The sequence below is a fragment of the Anolis sagrei genome, chromosome 2 (genome assembly GCF_037176765.1).
Source record: "Anolis sagrei isolate rAnoSag1 chromosome 2, rAnoSag1.mat, whole genome shotgun sequence".
Lineage (NCBI taxonomy): Eukaryota > Metazoa > Chordata > Lepidosauria > Squamata > Dactyloidae > Anolis > Anolis sagrei.
Genome location: NC_090022.1, coordinates 17,926,114 through 17,945,468, shown reverse-complemented (window position 1 = coordinate 17,945,468; position 19,355 = coordinate 17,926,114). Strand labels below are relative to the sequence as shown.

The window sequence follows — 19,355 nt, the reverse complement described above, 5'->3', positions numbered from 1 at the left end:
AATTTGCCCTGGCTCATAGATCTTACATTCCAGGTTCCTATGGTGTGTTGATCTTTAGAGCATCGGATTCGTCGTTCACCTCCAGTACCGTCGGCCGCTAGCCTTCCTTTCGGCTTTGAGCTAGCTGCGTCATCACATCTGGGGCTAGTTGAACTTATCCTCTGCTCCTCCCCAGTAGCATTTTGGCCATCTTCCGACCTGGGAGTCCCATCTTCCAATGGCATACCGACATATCTCTGGTTGTACTGGTCCATTTAGTTTTCTTGGCAAGGATACTGGAGTGGTTTGCCATTGCCTTCCCCAGGGATCACGCTTGGTCTGACCTCTCTGCCACAACCGTCCCGTCTTGGGTGTCCCTTCACGGTTTCGCTCATGACATCATTGAGGTGCTCAAGCTCCAGCGCCCCGACAAGGCGGTGATCCTTTGCTGGAGCCACTGTGGCCTAGCTAACTACAAAATCCAGCTATTTCTTCCCTAAATAGCTGTACCCAGTTTGCTACAGCTTACTTCACTGGCAAACTTAAGGCAAACTGCCTACTCTTAACACGAACTCCTAAAAACTTCTCTAATACTGCTCTAAACTCTAACATCAACAGACTGACTGAAAAAGCCCTCTTCTTTCCCTCCAAACAGTCTAAACTCCGCCCCCCTTTAATAAACCAATCCTGGCTGTTCTAAGGCTGACTCAGGCCTAGGCCACTCCCCCTCTCTGAAATGGTGCTTTCCCTAAACTAAAATGGCTCCTGCTGCCCTCTGCCAGGCCTTCTAAGGCTGAAACTAACTAGCCTGCCTCTCCTAGGCCCTGCCATCCAGGCTGGAAAGGTAAGGGATCTTTACACTTCTCACCAATAATGAATTGGATGAGGAATGCAATCCAGATAAGGCAGAGGTAATCCTGATCAGTTAACAGGCAGATCAGGGCATAGAGATTCAGCTTATGTTCGATGGGTTATATTCACCCTTTGCAGTTTTGGTGTACTCCTGGACTTAGCTTTTGAAGCATGTCTGCTTACTATTTATTTATTTATCGTGTCATCCACAACCAGAACATTATATTACATTTCTAACAGAACAAAACAAACAAACAGATTAAAAAAAACACACAAATTTTGCAGACTTGGTAGTTGATTAAATGTCCTTTGACCAGTATCTGGCCACTTGGAGTGCCTCTGGTGTTGCCACAAGAAGGTCTTCCATCGTGCATGTGGCAGGGCTCAGGTTGCATTGCAGCAGGTGGTCTGTGGTTTGCTCTTCTCCACACTCGCATGCTTGAAAGTTGAATATGTAAATATAGGGCAGCATTCATTTGACTTCTAAATTCATGTTTGGTGCAAACGTCAGTTGAAAAGGTCTTTGGATATTGTCTGTGCTCCCCTTTCCTTCTCATTAGAATCAAATAGTTAGTTGCTTGTGGTTTTATTTTAAAATCTATATATATAAATTTGTTAGGGGCATCCAACGAGGAAACAAAACTCAAAACCCCCCCCAACGAAACTGTACCAAAATTGCCATGCCCATAACACAACCCACAAGGTACAAACATATCTACTCAAAATGAAAAACAACACAACAACACACTCACAAAACGGCAAAACAACAAAACTCAAAAAACCCCAACGAAACTTAACCAAAATTGCCATGCCCATAACACAACCCACAAGGTACAAACATATCTACTCAAAATGAAAAACAACACAACAACACACTCACAAAACGGCAAAACAACAAAACTCAAAAAAACCAACAAAACTTAACCAAAATTGCCATGCCCATAACACAACCCACAAGGTACAAACATATCTACTCAAAATGAAAAACAACACAACAACACACTCACAAAATGGCAAATCAACAAAACTCACAAACCCCCCAACGAAACTTAACCAAAATTGCCATGCCCATAACACAACCCACAAGGTACAAACATATCTACTCAAAATGAAAAACAACACAACAACACACTCACAAAACGGCAAAACAACAAAACTCAAAAAAAACCAACGAAACTTAACCAAAATTGCCATACCCATAACACAACCCACAAGGTACAAACATATCTACTCAAAATGAAAAACAACACAACAACACACTCACAAAACGGCAAATCAACAAAACTCACAAACCCCCCAACGAAACTTAACCAAAATTCCCATGCCCATAACACAACCCATAAGGTACAAACATATCTACTCAAAATGAAAAACAACACAACAACACACTCACAAAACGGCAAAACAACTGAGCATGCGCATTGGTGCCCAGCCGCAAGTTCCCTGCCGCGCGCACACAGTTCCCTCTGCGGAAGCCATGCCCACTCCAAGCCCCGCCGCGCCGCTTCCCGCACACACACACACCCGCCGCACGCACACACACAACCCCACGCTCCATCACTCCCCCCGCCGCACACACACATGCAACCCCACGCTCCATCACTCCCCCACCGCCACACACACACGCGCAACCCCACTCCCCCCCGCTGCCGCACACACACACGCAACCCCACGCTCCATCACTCCCCCCACTGCCGCACACACACACACAACCTCATGCTCCATCACTCGCCTGCCCCAATCTTACCTCCTTTTACTTCACGCCACCTCCAAACCCCACCGCACCCCTTTCCGCCCTGTCAAAATCCAGGAAAGACAGGAAGGAAGGAAGAGAAAGGGAGAAAAAGAAAAGGGGGAAGGAAGGAAAGTTAGAGAAAGAAGGAAGAAGAAAAGGAAAGAAAAGGAAAGATGGAAGGAAAGAAAAGAGAGACAGCAGAAGAGAAAGAAAAAGGGGGAAGGAAGGAAAGAAGTAGAGAAGGAAAAATGAGAGACAGAGGGAGGGAAAGAAAAAGGGGGAAGGAAGGAAGGAGAGAAGGAAAGAAAAAAGGGAATGAAAGAAGGAAAGAGGGAGTGAAGGAAGGGGGAAGATGTAGAGAAAGAGGGAGGGAAGGAAAGAAGGAAAGAGAGAAGGAAGAAAAGAGACCAGAAGAGAAAGAAAAGGGGGGAAGGAAGGAAGGAGAGAAGGAAAGAAAAAAGGGAATGAAGGAAGGAAAGAGGGAGTGAAGGAAGGGGGAAGATGTAGAGAAAGAGGGAGGGAAGGAAAGAAGGAAAGAGAGAAGGAAGGAAAGAGGCCAGAAGAGAAAGAAAAAGGGGGAAGGAAGGAGATAGAGAAGGAAGAGGAGAAGGAAAGATGGGAGGGAAGGAAGGAAGGAGGGAAAGAAGGAGAGAAAGAGGGAAGGTTGGTCACAGCAATGCGTGGCGGGTAAAGGTTGTTATTTCTATTATTATTATGATGATGCTATTGTTCCTCTGAGACCCTTTTAGGGGGAATGGGAGAGGTGTCAGGTCCCAGAGGCAATGCATTGCATTATTGTTATTGTTATGATGGTGGTGAAATAAAAGGAAATAAAAAGCGAAAGAAGGAAGCAAACAGGGAGGGAAGAAAGGCAAAGGAAGAAAGGGGGAGGGAATGAAGGAAAGAGAAAAGGATGAAACCAAGTAGTGAAAGAAGGAAAGAAAGAAAGAGGTAGAGAAGGAAGAAAGGAGAGAAAGGGGGAAGGAATAGGTAGGTACCTCTCTTTCATAATAGTCCAGATATCTACCTCAACTTTGATAAGTTTTACTATAGGCCACAGCAACGCGTGGCAGGGCACAGCTAGTCTTTTCTAAATGTAATTTTAAAGATTTTTCATGGAAGCCCTACTATGCCTTTGCGGCATTTTAAGATTTTACATAACACAGTTGGGAACCATGGCACAAATGCACTACCTCTGCCCTCTACAGGAGATACATCCAATACATTAATCTATTTTGTAATCTTGCAGGATTTGTGGACGACTTGTTTGCCTACATTAAGGAGAATTTCTCACATAGCCATTTTTGTACACATTAAAAAAAGGAAGAAGTGTCTCCCCTATAAACGAAGCCCCAGAGAATGAATAGAGATGGACTCCCTTGTCAGCATCATAAAAGACCACTTGGCCTCCAGCATAGTTCAGAGACACTCGGATTCTTTTGAGCTCATTGTTCAGAGACAAGATTGTGTAATGAGGACTGTTAGTAACTCTGTATGCACCACCCCACTTCCCTATAGCCCAGATTCCTCCCTCAGGTCCATAGACAACCTCACCCTTTCTCTTCATAGACTTTCTGGCAACCCCTGCCAGCCACTCTTCCTCCTCTCCCACACAGATTTCCCAAAAATGTCTGCCTGCTGAAAATCCTTGACATCCTAGGACAGAAGCAAGTTTGTTAAACCTCTCCATATTGTCAGGAAGATCTTGATATATGTTTCCGTATGTTACATTTTTACGATCCTCAGACAGGATGAGTTTAGGATAAGCTGTGTCTGGATCCAGAGTTACATTTGCTGTTGGGAATAGGGAGAGAAGAGGAAGAAAAGATAAAAAGGATCATCAGCTAGGTGAATTATTAACACACTCTATTCACATTCATTGGTCTCACTTTCAAATCAATGGGATTTCCATGCATTGCTGTTAATTGTCTTTGATGTAAATCATGCTTTGCTCCCAAATGGGACCCAGACTTACTTATACTGTACATGCAGTTTGTGGAGGTTCTCCGCCTGAAACTTCAAAATATCTCTATCTCCACAGCAAATCACAAAAATTCTGCAGAATGTTACCATAGTGGTAAAACCAAAACCATAGCACTATAATTGTGCAATGTGAATGGGTCCATAGTGTAGACTGGCAATCCCTTTTGAGCACACTCCTGTTGGACCTATTGGGTAAGAGCTATGACATCACTTTCCTCTGTCCAGATGGGCACTATGAGCTTGCTGTACACCATGCCCTTTCCTGCCTTTTTCTTCTTACCCACCCACAGTTTGTGAATTATTTGCCTGTGGGATACTTCACTGAGGTGCCACTAATCAAGACACTTTTAACATTTAAGGTGGGTCAGTTCAGGGATACATGTTAATGAAACATGAACAATGTTTAAGGATCCCACATTCTTCTCAAATACCAAGCTGTTTGTTATCCAATGGCCAGTGTTTTTCCAGCCTCCCAGAGGCTTCTTTTAATGTGGGAACAGATAGTTTAGTTTTTCTAAGGGCAGGGCCCTCTTTACTCCTTGCTCTGTTACAGGTAGTTTCACCAGTTCCTTCCCATGAAATAGAGCCTTCATACCTGGGATTTATTGGTGGCTTTTCATCCAAGTATTGGGATGGCAATGCTTAGCTTCTAATATCAAATGGAATGCAATGCCTTTGGGGTATTTAGGCTTCCATGCATCCCATGCAGGATCTCAACCAGTGTTCAATTGTTTATACATTATTTTATAAATCTAAATTATTTTATCTAATTTGTTTTACACATCTACAGCTTAAAGATTTATAAAATAGTTACTTTTACTGCTTTCAACCTTGCCAGAGATGGTTGTATGTTTGATACCATATCTCCAAAAATAGAAATATTTGAATAAATAAATATGTTTAGATATATAATAGTGGGTTTGGCATGAGCCTGCGAGATAGTTCTCAAGTGCTTTTGTAAGGGGGTAGGAACTGCTTTCCTCATTCCTTCTTTTTACCTCGATACCTCCTGTGCTTGTGCTCTTTGCACATACAAGAAATACATGGGCGAAAAGCTGCTTCATCACTATCTCAACCCCTACCTCTTCAAATGTGATGTAATTCTGCATCAGTATAGGGGAAAGGAAGGACAGAGTTCCACACAAATGCAAAATCTGGTGTTTGTTGGCCCAGGGATTTTGTTAGGTTGCAGATGTGCTTTTGAACTAGTGGATGTTGTGGAGAGGGAATAACAGGTTGTTTACCTATTATAGCTTGTGCCTGGTCATCTGTGAACCCATCCAAATAACTCATCTCCACCTTGCAGGGTCCCACTCTTTGTGTGCCTTGAAATCTAGGAAACTGACAAATTCGAGCAGGAGGCATTCTGGTCATGGGTAGGTGGTATGGTACCTCCATCCTCTGTACCCATGACCAACATGGTTCCTGCTCAATTCCCTGTTTCCTAGATACTAGTGCAGCAGCAGCTAAAGAGCAAAGAAGAACAAGACACAGTGAGGGGAGGACACATGGGGCTGTGTGAGTTCATCGATGACCACTTGAAGCACCACAGTAGTGCCTGAGAATGCTGATGGGAGATGTCTTGATCCCTTACCTCAGTAGTTCTCAACCCTGTGGGTACATTCCACCTAGGAACAATTTATTTACTGTAAAAGCTGTCTGAGAGTGGAATTGTCTGCATTGGAGACTGGTGTGCTCTCCTTTGGAAGTCTTTAAAGAGATGCTAGATGGGCTTCAATCAAGAACGTTTTAAGTTGCATATCCCTTCATGTGAAAGATCTCTTCTAAAAAGGCCATCTCCCACATTTTCACAAAATATGTTTGTGGCAAATGTGGAATCAAAATAAATCCTCTAAGAATTTCATATCTCTAAAAAGGTACAGACTTTCATATAGTCTGGAATCAAGCCATGTACATTTAGTAATAAATGTGGGGAATTCATGAAACCTTGGGTGTTGGCTATGTCACCCCTTCAGTATGCCACCGCTGAAGGAAATTGTTTGTTTTCTGGACTCTAAACAGAAACACAAGCAGAACTGTAGAACTCTAGTGAAAAACCAACAAGTTTCTGAGAAGCCCTCTTCTTTTGTGATAATTGGTGCTTCCAAATCTTACCTTTCTGTAGTGTAAATCCAGATATTTGCTCGCCTATAGAAGGAAAAGGAAGAAAGGTAATATGCCACATTGTTAGAGTCGGAAGAGATCACACAGGCCATCCAGTGTTAAGGTTACAAATCCTGTGTCCAAAATGACTACATAGGTATAACAACATAATGGTTATCTATATGTTTTAGCTGAAATCTCTGAACTGCTGTATCCTTGCAAGTATGCAGATTTGTTTATGTGAATTCTAATGGGAATTCTTTCAACATTTCTAGGTGCTCATGAATTTGAAAACAAAAGATTGGTTTCAAACTTCACTGGAATTAGCACCTCAAGAAAAAGGGCAGGCAATCCTAATGCTCAAATGTCCCGTCTACTCTGAATGAAAAGATCTCAAGATAAGACACTGTTAAGAGGAATACAATCAAAGGCTGCAACTATCCAAATATATCAGTATCAAACGATATTGCTTAGTCCAGCCACAAAGCTAACTCCTTCTGTAGCCAAAGAGTTTCTGCAGTATTTAAAGGAGTTGTAAAATATTTGAGGGCCCTTCCACACAGCCATATAACCCTGAATATCAAGGCGGCTCACCCAATTCAAAGTGGATATTGTGGGATTTTCTGCCCTGAGCCAACACTGCCATATATTCCAGTTCAAAGCAGATAATGTGAGATTGTATTCAGCTGTGTGGAAGGGGCCAAAGAAAACTCCCACCCTAGAATTCATAGAATCAAAGAATAATAGAGTTGGAAGAGACCGCATGGGCCATCTAGTCCAACCTTTTGCAATCAAAGCATCCAGCCTCTGCTTAAGTTTCCAAGGAAGGAGCTTCCACCAGACTCCGAGACAGAGAGTTCCAACAGTTGAGCAGCTTGTATGGCAGGGCAATTCTTCCTAATGTTCAGGTGGAATCTCCTTTCCTGTAATTTGAACCCACTGCTCTGAGTCCTAGTTTCCAGGGCAGTAGAAAATAAGATCCCTCTTTCTTATGACATCCTTTCACATATTTATACATGGTTATCATGGCTCCTCTTAACCTTCTCTTCTACCGGCCAAACATACCCAGCTCTTTAAGATACTCCTCATAGGGATTCATGATCTCCAGACCTTTGATCATTTTAGTTGCACTCCTCTGGATACCTTCCAACTTGTCAATCTCTCTTTCAAACTGTGGTGCCCAGAATTGGACACAGCATTCCAGGTGAGGTCTAACCAAAGCAGAATAGAGAGCCACCATGACATCTAGACCAGTGGTTCTCAACCTGTGGGCCTCAGATGTTTTGGCCTTCAACTCCCAGAAATCTTAACATCTGGTAAACTGGCTGAGATTCCTGGGAGTTGTAGGCCAAAACACCTGGGGACCCACAGGTTGAGAATCACTGATCTAGATGTTGTTGTTGTTTATTTGTTCAGTTGCTTCTGACTCTTTGTGACCTCATGGACCAGCCCACACCAGAGCTCGCTGTTGGCCATGGCCACCCCCAGCTCCTTCAGGGTCAAGCCAGTCACTTCAAGGATACCATCCATCCATCTTGCCCTTGGTCAGCCCCTCTTCCTTTTTCCTTCCATTTTCCCCATCATCATTGTCTTCTCTAAGCTTTCCTGTCTTCTCATTATGTGACCAAAGTACTTCATCCTGGCCTCTGCTATCCTTCCCTCCAATGAGCAGTCGGGCTTTATTTCCTGGAGTATGGACTGGTTTGATCTTCTTGTGATCCAAAGCACTCTCAGAATTTTCCTGCAGCACCACAATTCAAAAGCATCTATCTTCCTTTGCTCAGCCTTCCCTATGGTCCAGCTCTCACATCCATTGGTTACTACGGGGAATACCATGGCTTTGACTCTGCGGATCTTTGTTGCCAGTGTGATGTCTCTGCTCTTCACTATCTTATTGAGATTGGTCATTGCTTTCCTCCCAAGAAGGAAATGTCTTCTGATTTCCTGGCTGCAGTCTGTGTCTGCAGTAATCTTTGCACCTAGAAATACAAAGTCTGTCACTGCCTTCACGTTTTCTCCCTCTATTTGCCAGTTGTCAATCATTCTTGTTGCCATAATCTTGGTTTTATTTTTTATGTTTACCTGCAACCCAGCTTTTGCACTTTCTTCTTTCACCTTGATTAGAAGGCTCCTCAGCTCTTCCTAGCTTTCAGCCATCAAATTGGTATCATCTGCATATCTATGGTTGTTAATGTTTCTTCCAGCAATTTTAACTCCAGCCTTGGATTCGTCAAGCCATGCACATCCCATGATGTGTTCTGCATACAAGTTGAATAGGTTGGGTGAGATGATACAACCCTGCCGTACGCCTTTCCCAATCTTGAAGCAGTCTGTTGTTCCATGGTCAGTTCTGACTGTTGCTACTTGATCCTTGTACAGATTCCTCAGGAGAGAGACAAGGTGGCTTGGTATGCCCATCCCACCAAGAACTTGCCACAATTTATTGTGATCCACACAGTCAAAGGCTTTAGGATAGTGAATAAAACAGAAATAAATGTTTTTATGAAACTCCCTGCCTTTCTCCATTATTCAGCGGATATTGGCAATTTGGTCTCTTGTTCCTCTGTCTTTTCTAAATCCAGCTTGTACATCTGGCAACTCTCGCTCCATGTATTGCTGGAGTCTTCCTTGCAGGATCTTGAGCATTACCATACTGCATGTGAAATAAGGGCCACTGTACGAAAGTTTGAGCAATCTTTGGTGTTTCCCTATTTTGGTATGGGGATATAAGTGGATTTTTTTCCAACCTGATGGCCATTCTTGTGTTTTCCATATTTGCTGGCATATGGCATGCATCACCTTGACAGCATTATCTTTCAAGATTTTAAACAGTTCGGCTGGGATCCCGTCGTCTCCTGCTGCCTTGTTGTTAGCAATGCTTCTTAAGGCCCATTCAACCTCACTCCTCAGGATGTCTGGTTCTAATTCATTCACCACACCGTCAAAACTATCCTTGATATTATTATCCTTCCTATACAGATCATCTGTATAGTCTCACCACCTTCTCCTGATCTCTTCAGCTTCTTTTAGGTCCCTGACATCTTTGTTTCTTATCATGCCCATTTTTGCCTGAATTTTACCTCTGATGTTTCTAGACACTATGCTCCCTTTAATGTAGCCCCAAATCCCATTGGCTTTTTAAGCTGCTGCATCACATTTTTGGCTCATGTTTAACTTGGTGTTCTGAAGGACTCTTCCACACAGCCATAGAACCCAGAATATCAAGGCAGAAAATCCCACAATACTTGCTTTGAACTGGGTCATCTGAGTACACTTCATATATCCTAATTCAAAGCCAATAATGTGGGATTTTATTCAGCTGTGTGGAAGGGGCCTAAGACTCAAAGATCTTTCTCACATGTTGAGCCAGGTGTCACCCATCCTGTATCTTTGCATTACTTTTTTCTGCCTAAGTGTCTTACATCTGTCCTTGCTGAAATTCATTTTGTTAAGTTTGGCCCAGCTCTCTAATCTGTTAAGGTCATTTTGAATGCTGATCCTGTTATCCCTCCTAATTTGATGTCATCTGCAAACTTGATATGTATCCCCTTTAAACCATTATTTAGTCATTCATAAAAATGTTGAACAGAACTGGTCCCAGGAGCAAACTCTGAGGCACCCACTAGTCACATCTTTCCAGGATGTAGAGGAACCATTGGTGAGCACAATTCACAATTCAGGATTGTTTACTTAACCAATTAGAGATCCACCAAATAGCATTGCCTAGCCCACATTTGGTTAGTTTGCTTGGAAGAAGATCATGGGGGGACCTCACAACCTCTGAGGATGCTTGCCATAGATACAAGTGAAACGTCAGGAGAGAATGCCTCTAGAACATGGCCATATAGCCCAAAAAAACCTACAACAACGCAGTGATTCTGGCCATTAAAGCCTTCGACAATACATCATGGAGGGACTTTGTCGAAGGCCTTACTGAAATTGAGATATGCTACATCCACAGTATTCCCTGCATCTACCCAGCTTGTAACTCTATCGAAAAAAGGTCAGATTAGTCTGGCATGACTTGTTTTTGAGAAGTCCATGTTAATTTTTTGTAATCACAGCATTTCTTTCTAAGTGGCCGCAGACTGCCTCCTTGATAATCTGCTCCAGAATCTTCCCTGCTGTCGATGACAGGCTGACTGGACGGTAATTGTTTGAGTCCTCTTTTTTTCCTTTCTTGAAAGGAAAAAAAACAGGGACAACATTTGCCCTCCTCCAATCTGCTGGGACTTCTCCTCTTCTCCAAGAATTCTTAAATATCATTGCCAGTGGTTCTGAAATGACTTCTGCTACCGTAGTTACTTCAATACTCTTGGATGTAGTTTATCTGGCCCTGGAGACTTGAATTAATTTAGAGTAGCCAGGTATTCCTGGACTACTTCTTTACTTATTTAGGGTTGTATTTCCCCTGCTACCTTATTCACTCCGTATTGCTCAGTTGAACACCAATCTCCTTTTGGGATAAGACTGAGGCAAAAAAGGTTTTGAGCAGTTCTGCCTTTTTCCTATCCCCTGTTAGGATTTCACCATCTTCTCCACACAGAGACCCTACCATTTTCTTTTTTCTTCCTTTTTCTACTGTCATAAGCAAATAAACTCTTTTTATTGGTTTTGATCTCTCTGGCAAGCCTGATCTCATTTTGTGCCTTAGCCTTATGAACCTTTTCCCTACATATGTTGGTTATTTGTTTGAATTCCTCTTTGATTATTTTCCCCCTTTTCTAATTCTTGTGCATGTCTCTTTTAAATATTAGCTCAGTTAAAAGTTCTCTGGATACCCTTTCTGGTTGCTTTACACTTCTATATTTTACTCCTTGCTGGCACTGTTTGCTATTGTATGTTCAGTAGCTCACTTTTAAGAAACTTCCATCCATCATTAACTCCCTTCCCTTTTAGTATTCCTGTCCATGGAATCTTGCTCAGTGTTTTCCTTATACAGGGTTAGTCAAAATGCATAGGCCAATAAGCCATTCAATTTAATGGCTTATTGGCCTATGCATTTTGACTAACCCTGTATTTCCTGAAGTCAGCTCTCCTAAAGTCTAGAATTAGTGTTTGACTTTTCTTAGGCCCCTTCCACAGAGCTCTATACAATCCACATTGAACTGAGTTATATGGCAGTGTGGACTCAGATAATTGTAGATTATCTGCCTCGATATTCTGAATTATATTGCTATGCAGAAGGGTCCTTAGATTCACCCTTCCTTTGCATCACAAACTCCAGGAGCACATGGTCACTCCCCCCTAAGGATCCCAACATTTCCACTCCAATGACCAGATCCTCACTGTTGGTTAGGATCAGATCCAGAATAGCTGATCCCCTTGTTGCTTCTAATACTTTCTGGATAATAAAATTATCTGCAAGGCAAGTGAGGAATTTGTTGGCCTCCATACTCTTGACAAAGTTTGCTTTCCAACAAATATCAGAGTAGTTGAAATCCCACATTGCCACTATGGGCCCTTCCACATAGCCCTATATCCCAGAACATCAAGGTGGAAAATACCACATTATTTGAGAGAGGACTCAGATAACCCAGTTCAAAGCAGATATTGTGGGATTTTCTGCCTTGATATTCTGGGATATAGGGCTGCCTTATAACTCTTCTATCTGCATGTTTGGTCATCTGGTCAAGGAAGACTTCATCTAGTTCTTCTATCTGGCTTGGAAGTCTGTAGTAGACCCACACAACTACATCTTTTTTGGTCCTTCTACCCTTAATTCTTATCCAGATGCTTTCAACCTGGTTTCCAGGATTGAAGTCTTTCATGTCTTCACATCTCTGGCAACCTTAGCTGCCATTCTGAGCTAAGGTTGCCAGAGCCCTTTTCAGAGCGAAATGAAAACATTTCTTTACATAACACTTAAATATCCACTTGTAGGCATTTTTTTACCTCTGCTTTGCTTCATGGAACCTTCCAGATACAGAACTATATCTCCATAGTCCCAGATCTTCCACTTCAGCTCAAGAGGAAAGACAACAGGTTTCCTGAAATCCTTTCTTGCTTCACACCTGAAAGGAAGGTATGTCAATTCATCACTCTGAACAGCCAGCCTATATCTTGTTATCTTTCCAATAATGTCTAGTCAGTGAAACTTGATATTTTATGAAATGTCATTATGTATAGAATTTTCTTACTCCCACTCCATCACTTGCCATGTGCAAAAATCATAGAAATCTTAAACATGATTATTCAAGATAATAGAACTTCTTAGCTAAGAGGCAAAATCATTGACGTAATGTGAGGCCACATGAGCTCCATAACAGCCTCTTTGAGCACTGGTATTTTTTAAAGTGTTACACCGAGGCAGGACTACAGACAGGCACAGTATCATAAATCTGAAACCTGTTCTAGATGCTGACACGTGTTATTACTATAGCTTAAACTTTATTGATGGTACAGATGGTATACAGTAGAGGATCCTGTCATCCAGAGGGTTCCTCATCCACTCACCCAGTCACGGGCAATGGTACAATTGGGCTCCCAAACAAATTCTACCTTGACTATCCATTGGCTGGCAGTCAAATTCTGAATTGTTGGATGAATGGGGGGAGTCTTTGGGTTGGGATGTGCTCTCCTTGAAACACAACTGATGGAAGATGAGCCGCAAATAATTATATATTGCTAAAGCATATTTTAAAAAAATCAAAGCAATTGATTCAAACTACAGGAAAAGAAATTCCACTTAAATATTAGAAGAACCTCCTGAGCAGTTCATCAGTAGTATATGCTGAAGTTGCATTCTTAGCCCACGTAGTTATCTGCCCACTTCTTGACACAAGCATGACCAATGAAGAGACACAGGTCAGATCTGCTTACCTCTGCAGTGTGCTTCTAATGTCCTAAGGAGAGGGGAAAAGGACAATTTTTGTTGTTGATTTGGATACAGTGTGGATGAAACATAGTGATATACTGTTCAAGCATAGTTGATCAATTGGAATGAAACACAAAACCAAATTGCAATAACTGGAAAATGGTAGGAGCCCTACACATGTAAACCCCAAAAAACTGAAAGAGATGAGATGCATTTGTAAAACCAGATGTTAATATATGTAATATTAAATGTTGTTTGAAGGCAAACACACGCACAGAGACTTCATTGAAGGGGAAAGGAGCCATGAAAGTGGGGGGGGGGGGGGGGGAACACATATGCAAATAACAAATTGGTATTTTTTTTTCCCTGAAAAGATTTCTCTAGGAGTCTGTAGGTCCTCCAGCATAACTATAAGGCAACTTCCTTGGAATTGCAACATTTTAATCAAAATCACACAAATATATCAAATTCACAAAAACCACCCCTGCAAATATGGCCAACTGTACAACTAGATCAAACAAGTCATCAGTTTTCCATTTGAGTGCTCAATCATGTTATCAGACCTATCCATGGCACAACTTGTATAGATGACAGATGCACACAAAATTTCAAAAGCCACCTTTCCACTTACCTGCAGAAATTCACTTGCTGGCTGAAGACACTTCAACTCCATCTCTCTGATGATATTTTCAAGACTAGAGAGTTCCTCTGACAATTTGGCCATGTGCTTGTCTCTTCTGCTAGCAATCTCCTTCTCCACCTCTTCCATCTGGGAGAGCAGAAGCTTCTCTTGTTCTTCCAAAAACTGATGCAGCTCTTTGAATGCAGCCACCATTTTTTTTCTGTCTGCTTGTGTTTGCTTCTGCAATAAATATATTTTTGAAGGGAAAACAAGTCGGATCACCAATCAGTGCAATTAATATCAAGCTGCATCTACACTGCAGGATGAATGCCGCTTGACTCCACTTTAACTGCCATAGCGCAATGTTATGGAACTGCGAGATTTGTAGTTTTGTGAGGCATCAGAACTCTTTGTCAGAGAAGGCTAAAGACCTTGTTAAATTGGAGTTTCCATGGTTCCACATCATTGAGCCTTGTCAGTTAAAATGGGGTTTAATGACATTAAATCAACAGCACGTATGCCCCTAGGAGAAACCTATAAGAAGACATTTGTGACTTTACGAAGGTATCACAACAAGTATAAGGAGCAAACAGTGACCTTAATATAATTTGGGTCAATTCCAACATATTCTTGAATATTTCACAGATGAAAATGGGGACATATGAATGTCAAGAAACATTAAGAGCGTGATGATGATGAGCTCAAGGTGAGCTCAATGTGGTGTAAAGGGAAGACCTGACATGATTATGTGTCCTAAACTTTATATTCTTGTTTGCTGAAGTAACTTCAGCAAACTTACCTCATCCATATCCTCCTTTTGTTTCCTGTTCTTTGGAAATCTGGTTTCTGCACACAACTCCCTGCTTCTCTGTATCAGTTGAGGCCTGATTTAATAGACAAGTCTGAAGATTTCTTTCTATTCTTTCCCAGGATTTCAGTGTTTCGATAATGTATTCCTGCCTAGCAGAATGGAGTTGGACTGAATGGTCCTTGTGGTCTTTTCCAACTCTTTTAATTTTGTGGCTCTATGTAGGTAAAGGTAAAGGTTTCCCCTTGACATTAAGTCTAGTCATTTCTGACTCTGAGGGGTGGTGTTCATCTCCATTTCTAAGCCGAAGAGCCAGCGTTGTTCATAGATGCCTCCAAGATCATCTGGTCAGCATGACTGCATGGAGTGCCATTACCTTCCCAACAAAGTGGTACCTATTGATCTACTCACATTTGCATGTTTTTGAACTGCTATGTTAGCAGAAGCTGGGGCTAACAGTTAGAGCTCACCCTGCTCCCTTGATTCGAACCACCAACCTTTCAGTTCGCAAGTTCAGCAGCTCAGTGGTTTAACCCGTTGTGCTACTGGGGCCTCCATGGCCCCATGTACACTCCCATATGCTGTAATGCAATTTGAAATTGCATTTTATAGTCACTGTCGACTCATATAATGCAGATCAGTACAGTTAAATGGCATTATATGAGTCTACACTAGGCATGGCCAAACTTGGGTCCTCCGGGTGTTTTGAACTTCAACTCCCACAATTCCTAACAGCCTACCAGCTATTAAGAATAGTAGGAGTTGAAGTCCAAAACACCTGGAGGGGTGAAGTCTGCCCATGCCTGGTTTACACTGACCACATAATACAGTTAGAAACAGCATTATATGGCAGTGTAGATGGGACCCGTGATTCTATGGATTTCTGAATGCTCTTTGGGATTTTCTGGCTGGCAGGGCTGGCAATTCTATCAAGGTCATTTGACCTCATCAAACAAGACTTACTTTAGCGGCATGTGTCGGTTCAGAATAGTTTACCCATGGAACTGGACGGCTCCCATCCCACAATGCAGAGGAACTTCTAGTGGGGCTCTGTGGGTAAACTACTGTGGGTAAGCTGGGCAATGTGGAGCATAGGGTAGTGGGTTCATCACGCCCCCTGATGGGCACCACTGGATTCATCACAATGCATGGCGATTCCAGTGGCCTTTCTGATTAGGTCCTTAAATTCAGTATTGAACAGTGAGATGGAAAGGGTTTCCAATATGCTCGACTTCAGTGTTCAGTCCAGTGTTGTGGACCCTGCAATTCACATTAGTTACAGAAATCGTTTGAGTAATGAAATCGGCTAAATGATGGATAGACTGCAGATGTCATAGGTTTCTGAGTGAATGTGGTCAGAAATGAGGAAAGACTAATTGTTCTGCCTTTTATTAAGGAATGAGATAGGCCAAAAATACATTACATCGTTAGGAGTTCACCAGAGAGCTCAGGAATGCAACCCAGGGCCACCTGCTTTTGTTCAGAACTAGACCCTCCACTTGATTCAGAGCATAGGGTGGTGTCTTGTGGTCAGTATTCATGGTATCGGTTTCAGTTACTGAGACTACTTACAAGCAGGTCTTGGCTTTCTGTGTCTGTCTGAATTTTCAATGCACACATTTCCTTTTGCAATTTCTTCAGACTCTTCAGATAATTTTCAATCTTTTCCTAAGGACAAAATACAAGCTCCAGTTTGGTAGGTTTTTTTTAAAAGAAACCCACAAGGATAATCCAGTGGTGTAAAGCAGCAAGGCTCACATCATCAAATTCCCAAGATTCATCCCCCATTCCCCTGAGTTCATAGAATTATTTATTATTTAATGGAAAAACAATATCACAGAGGAAACCCAACCAAAAACTGAACATGAGAGATCTGAGGTCTCTATTGACATACAGTCAGATCTACACAATTTGTGGGTCTGACTTTTGTAAATTTGTTGAAAATGTTCTCTCAAAGATCTCCAGTGAACCTTGACCTGACATTGCCCATAATCATGCTGGAGGATCTAGAGCAGTGTTTCTCAACCTGAGGGTTGGGACCCCTGGGGGGGGGGGGGTGGTGAGGGGGCTGTCAGATGGGTTGCCAAAGACCATCAGAAAACACAGTATTTTCTGTTGGTCGTAGGGGTTCTGTGTGGAAGGTTTGGCCCAATTCTATCATTGGTGCAGTTCAGAATGCTCTTTGATTGTGGGTGAACAATATATCCCAGCAGCTACAACTCCCAAATGTCAAGGTCTATTTTCCCCAAACGCCACCAGTGTTCACATTTGGGCATACTGAGTATTCATGCCAAATTTGGTCAAGATCCATCATCGTTTGAGTCCATAGTGCTTTCTGGAGATAGGTGAACTCCAACTCCAACACTCAAGGTCAATGTCCACCAAACCCTTCCAGTATTTTCTGTTGGTTATGGGAGTTCTGTGTGCTGAGTTTGGTTCAGTTCCATTGTTGGTGGAGTTCAGAATGCTCTTTGATTGTAGGTGTACTACAAATCCCAGCAACTACAACTCCCAAATGGCAAAATCAATCCATCTCAACCCCACCAGTATTCAAATGTGGGGTATCAGGTATTTCTGCCAAATTTGGTCTAGTGAATGAAAATACATCCTGCATATCATATTATGATTCATAACAGTAGCAAAATTACAGTTATGAAGTAGCAACGAAAATAACATGGGGAACTGTATTAAGGGGACACAGCATTAGGAAGATTAAGACTACTGATCTAGAAATTCCTAGAGATGTTTTCCACTTATAGCCTTTTCCACTTTCACTGAGCCCCTAACCCCAGAGAATGTGAAGAACTGACTGTATATGGTCACTAATAAAGTCAGTATTCTTAGAAATATGTCTGAAGATAGTCAGCCTAATGTCGTGGTTTGCATCTGAAGACTAGAGTTTGAATCCCTGCTTGGTCATGAAAACTCACTGGGTGACTTTAGACAAGTCACACTTTCCCAACCTTTAGAGAGAGGCAAAAACAATGCCCTTTGAGCAGAACTTGGTAAGAAGCCCTTATAGTAGAACTTGCTAAAGGTAAGTTGCTAAAGGTAAATACACAGAGGGAAGACTATATATCTACATAACTGTGCTAAAATGGATTGAGTAAAATCATGTTAGTCAAATCTGCATAGTTTCGCTGGAGAGATCTCTCCTTTAGGCCCCCACAGTGAAAACATGATTTTTAGCATTATGTGGAATGGCTTGGGACCGTTTCACCTTGTGCAGTTATGGACTTACTGAAATCTTTATACACTCCACCCACCCCCCTTACACACACATATGAACAACCTCAGGGAAACTTACAGAAAAGCATTTAAAAACCTAACAATTTAAAAACAATAGAATAATTAAATAACATACTGAACTGCAGCATGAAAGCAAGCTTTGAACTAATGCTGGAGTCCAAAATGATTTGCATGGCCTAGAGAAAATTAACTGATGCAGCTTGACGCTACTTGAACTGCCATGATTTAATGCTATGGAATCAAGGGAGTTGTAGTTCTACAGGGTCTTTAAATTTCTCTGCCAAAGAGCGCTGGGGCTTCATCAAAGGACAGCTTCCAGGATTCCATAGCATTGAGTCATGGCAGTTCAGGTGGGGTCAAACTGCATTATATCTACAGTGTAGATGTACCCCTGGAAATGCCACGAGGCTTTGCCCTGCTTCTTTCTGACCTTGTATTCCTGGGGAGCCTCTTCCAGAGGAACAACCTCATGGGCCTTGTGTGCCTTGGCTCTGTCACACACCACACAGATGAGGACTTCATCTTCTTTGCAGAACAGCTTCAGGGGCTCCTGGTGCTTCTCGCAGACATGCCCCCCTCCTTCCTTCCCTCTCCCTTCCTGCATTTTCTTGGTAATCTCCACCACATTCCTCAGGTGCCGGTTTGTAATGAGGTTTTCTATTTGAAAAAGTTTTCTGCATTGGGGACAGGCAGCTTTTCTTCTTCTTCTTCTTCCATGGCATTGTGTCAGGCAGGACCGGCAGAAATTGTGCCCGCATTCTGCCAAGGTGATGGGGTCCTCAAAATAGTCCAGGCAAATGGGACAAGTCAGTTCATCAAGGAGATCTTCAGCAGCAGCCATGGGTTCTTCCTGGCAAGAAAGAACAAGTGAGCAGCTCAACCAGTTTCACTTTACATGAACAGGGTGTTTCCTTTTCTAGAACTGGCTCTAAATATTTCATCCTCTATTTGTGCCTCATCAAAATCCACAGTACTCTTGCTAACAGCTGACCTCAAGTTTGAATGCTTGAGGGCCAGGGCTTCCCAGTTCTTGGTGTTTATTCTACATTTTTTAAGGTTAGCTTCAGCCCATCTTTAAATCTTTTACTGTTCAACGGTATTCCATTTTTGACTCATGAACTGACAATAAAATACGTTAACTGCTTTGGGAAACTATGATTGGGCATTTGGACAACATGGCCAGTAATCACACATTCACAATCATGAA

The 19,355-nt window shown here is 42.3% G+C and overlaps 1 protein-coding gene across 1 annotated transcript; it reads right to left on the bottom strand.

The window, feature by feature from the left end:
* Positions 1–3,656: 3,656 nt before the first annotated feature.
* Positions 3,657–18,989, bottom strand: LOC137096353 (zinc finger protein RFP-like). Its single transcript, XM_067465517.1, has 7 exons — positions 18,579–18,989; positions 16,472–16,567; positions 14,101–14,331; positions 13,475–13,497; positions 12,548–12,666; positions 6,665–6,697; positions 3,657–4,360 (listed from the first exon to the last, which is right to left on the bottom strand). The coding sequence occupies exons 1-7, from the start codon at positions 18,987–18,989 to the stop codon at positions 3,843–3,845; spliced, it is 1,431 nt and encodes a 476-aa protein (XP_067321618.1). The 3' UTR covers positions 3,657–3,842.
* Between the last annotated feature and the right edge of the window lie 366 nt (positions 18,990–19,355).